The sequence below is a fragment of the Garra rufa genome, chromosome 13 (genome assembly GCF_049309525.1).
Source record: "Garra rufa chromosome 13, GarRuf1.0, whole genome shotgun sequence".
Lineage (NCBI taxonomy): Eukaryota > Metazoa > Chordata > Actinopteri > Cypriniformes > Cyprinidae > Garra > Garra rufa.
The window spans coordinates 36,307,485-36,310,692 of NC_133373.1; the positions used below are offsets into that span (position 1 = coordinate 36,307,485).

At 33.2% G+C, this 3,208-nt stretch overlaps 1 protein-coding gene across 1 annotated transcript in view; it reads left to right on the forward strand.

The window, feature by feature from the left end:
- cep85l (centrosomal protein 85, like) overlaps positions 1-3,208 on the forward strand; it is an 88,442-nt gene that overhangs the window by 71,111 nt on the left and 14,123 nt on the right. Inside the window, 3 exon segments of the mRNA XM_073853100.1 lie at positions 474-591; positions 680-877; positions 2,641-2,793. Of these exon segments, the coding sequence (XP_073709201.1) occupies positions 474-591; positions 680-877; positions 2,641-2,793 (469 nt within the window).

A 3,208-nucleotide genomic window follows, 5' to 3' on the forward strand; every position in this document is an offset into this window, starting at 1 on the left:
TTTTATATTGTAAATTTGTTTTGTTTTGTTTACTTATTGTTGATAAATAAAAATATTCCCAGCACGTTTAACTGATCAAAACATTAGGTACTACAAGATAGCTTTGCAATAAGTTCTCTGATCTTGCTTGTTTTCAGTATGCTGAATTTGATCTAGTAATGTTTAACCACACACCCTCTCTTATTTTGCTCAAAGGCAGAAAATGTCCAAACCGAGTGCAACAAGCCGACTTTAAAGTGTCATTACAAGTGTAAAAACATTTCTTACCAAAGTTGTGCCTGCCACATCACAGAGACTGCCTCCAGCAAGCATGTCCTTCTTTCTCGAAAGGAATTTTTCAGCATGCTTGTTTTTAAAACAGCTTTTCCACAAGGAACCCCGAAGAAGTGCTCTGAAGCAGCGCTGTGCAACAGACTGTGAACGCCAATAAATCAAAGTGAATATTGAGTGTCTAACTGATTTGTGATTTCTAGGCAAAAGCAGCAAATACTCCAGCTTCATGCGAGGATCAGGGAAAACGAGTTAAGGGCGCAGCAAGTCCTCCAAAACCAAAGGGGGCGCTATGATGACTCGTATCTGCTCAAAGCTAAGGTGTGTCTTCTTATAATGAATCAAATATCATATAATGGCAGGAAAAAGTTTGCTTACCTACCACTGATACCTCTTTCTACTATTTTAGGACTCTCCGTATGACAGTCCGGTGTCCAGCCAGAGTCCGAAATCCCAGCTGCCGGAGCGCGTGAGCCCGCTGTGCTGTGACAACGGAGAGCTGGGCCGAAAATTAGCCGCGGCAGAGCTGGAGGTCATCCACCTCAGCGAATTTCTCAAACAAAACACACAGAAATACACTGAGGATATTAAGAAACTCGAGGAGAAGGTGAGAACTTTTCCTTCAAGACATGTGAACGAGCATCATAGGTCCGTGGTACTAAAATATTTGGAGGTTATCCGGTTTTGAATAATTGCATGGATTATTTTTGGATTTGTATGCGCAGAACAACTTCTTACGAGAAAGTGTGGCTAATTTGCAACACGTGTACATGCACGTGAATGTGTTCTTAACCTCCTTCTGATGTTAATGAGTTTGGAGTTTTGTAAATGAGTTATAGTTATTTACATAAAACACGCCCAAACCATCAACACAGATTATAGATCTCTCATTAGCCAGCTGTACATTATGCTGTGTGAGAAATATAGTATGATATGATAAAAATAAAAATGTCACATTTATGGAATATTATTAGTATTTGGCAATGCAATTATGTATTTATATGACCTTCATAGATTATTATTGTTAGTATTACTATTATATTTTCACATATTTCACATTTTCTCAAAAATAACATCATTTTATAGTATAATATTATAATAATATTTTGAACTATATGATGAAAAATCTATATCTGTGTATAAAATGTATTTTAATTTTCACTGCAACATTTTATTTGATGCATTTTAATTTTAGATTTTATGTTTTATATTTATATGGAATAATATGATAATATTATGAAATATATTTATGATTAAATATCTGTGAATAAAATTTCATTACAGCATTGAATTTTGGAAAAAAATGAAATGCATTTCATATGCCCTTAAAATTTTTATTTTTCAATTAATTAGACATTGAGATTTTTTATTGAGATTTTGTAATTTAACCGTTAAAGCATAGTTTAGAAAAATTAAAACAGAATCCAGGAAAACGGGGACGAAAATAAAATAAAACAGAATTTAGGAAAAATTGAAATGGTTTTAATAGGGCTTTAATTTTTATTTTTTGTCAAACTTCTAATAAATTGCTGTTAAATTGTGTAAATGTGATGATTTTAATTCATTAGAAATTCTTTTTGATTTTGGGAAAAAAAGAACCTGAATTTAGAAAAAATAAATAAAACAGAATTTGTGGGGGAAGGAAGGAATTTCATAGGGCCTTAAAATTTTAATTTTTGTCAGACTTCTAATAAATATGTTAAATTGTGTGTTTTGTCAATTACTTTTATTTTATGTTTAATTGTGTACATTTCATGATTTCAGTCCATTAGACATGCTTTGTGATTGATATCTTTTTAATTGAACCATTAAAACAGTGCAGCAAATTGAAAACAGAAAAAAACAACAGAATTTGGGGTGAAACATTTATTTCATAGGGCCTTAAAATTTGAATTTTTGTCAAACTTGTAAAAAATTGCTGTTAAACTGGGTCAATTTCATGATTTCAAATAATTAGACATGCTTTTTAAAATATATTTCTTTTTATTTAACCATTAAAACAGAATGCACAAAAATTTAAACAGAAAAAAAATGTAATCCAGGGAAATTAAAATGAAAAATAAATAAATAAAATAATTTAGAAAAAAATAAACCAGAATTTGGGGTGAAAAATGTATTTAATAGAGCATTTGTCAAACTTCTAATAAATTGCTGTTGCATTGTGTAAATTGTGGCCATCCAACATATGTGATTTTGGTGTACATGTGGTTTAATTAGTTTGAATTTTTCATAAAGTAAGTTGTAGTAGGAAAGTTATTGGTGAAGTGTGATTTGTTAATGAAAACTTTCGTACAGATTTCACACAGAAATTTGTGCGTACATAATGCACTTGGTAAATGAGTAACAAAATACTTTTGTTTTTGGGTTCAGATGAAAACACGTGACCGCTACATCAGCAGTCTGAAGAAGAAATGCCAACGGGAACAGGAACAGAATCAAGAGAAGCAGCAGCGCATTGAGACGCTGGAGAAGTACCTGGCAGACCTGCCCTCGCTGGACGAGGTCCAGACACAGGCTCAGCAGGTACAGACCATCCTCCAGCTTTATTCTCAAGTCCTGTTAGGCTGATTTAACAGTGTTTTATTTCTCCTGATTATCGTTCCAACACCTCAGATGCCACTTTTTCCTAATTTATCACCATCTTATTCAGCCTTAAATCTGATTGTCAGCCCCCAAAATCAAAAGTGATGTTGGTTGAGTTAATCAGGGCATAATTAACGTCTCCTTTCAAAGCTAAACCAACGCAGCAGTGTCAGTCCCCACGGCGTTCTGCTAATAGATCAGTGCAAACAGCTGCTGATGTGACAGACGCTCTTCATTAGGGTTGGGAATAATCTTATTAAATCATTGTTTTGTACAGTTTTACTAGTATGGCAACTTTAGGAGGATTAATATTATCCGACAGTCAAAAACAAATGTTTATGGTCATGTTTTTCTT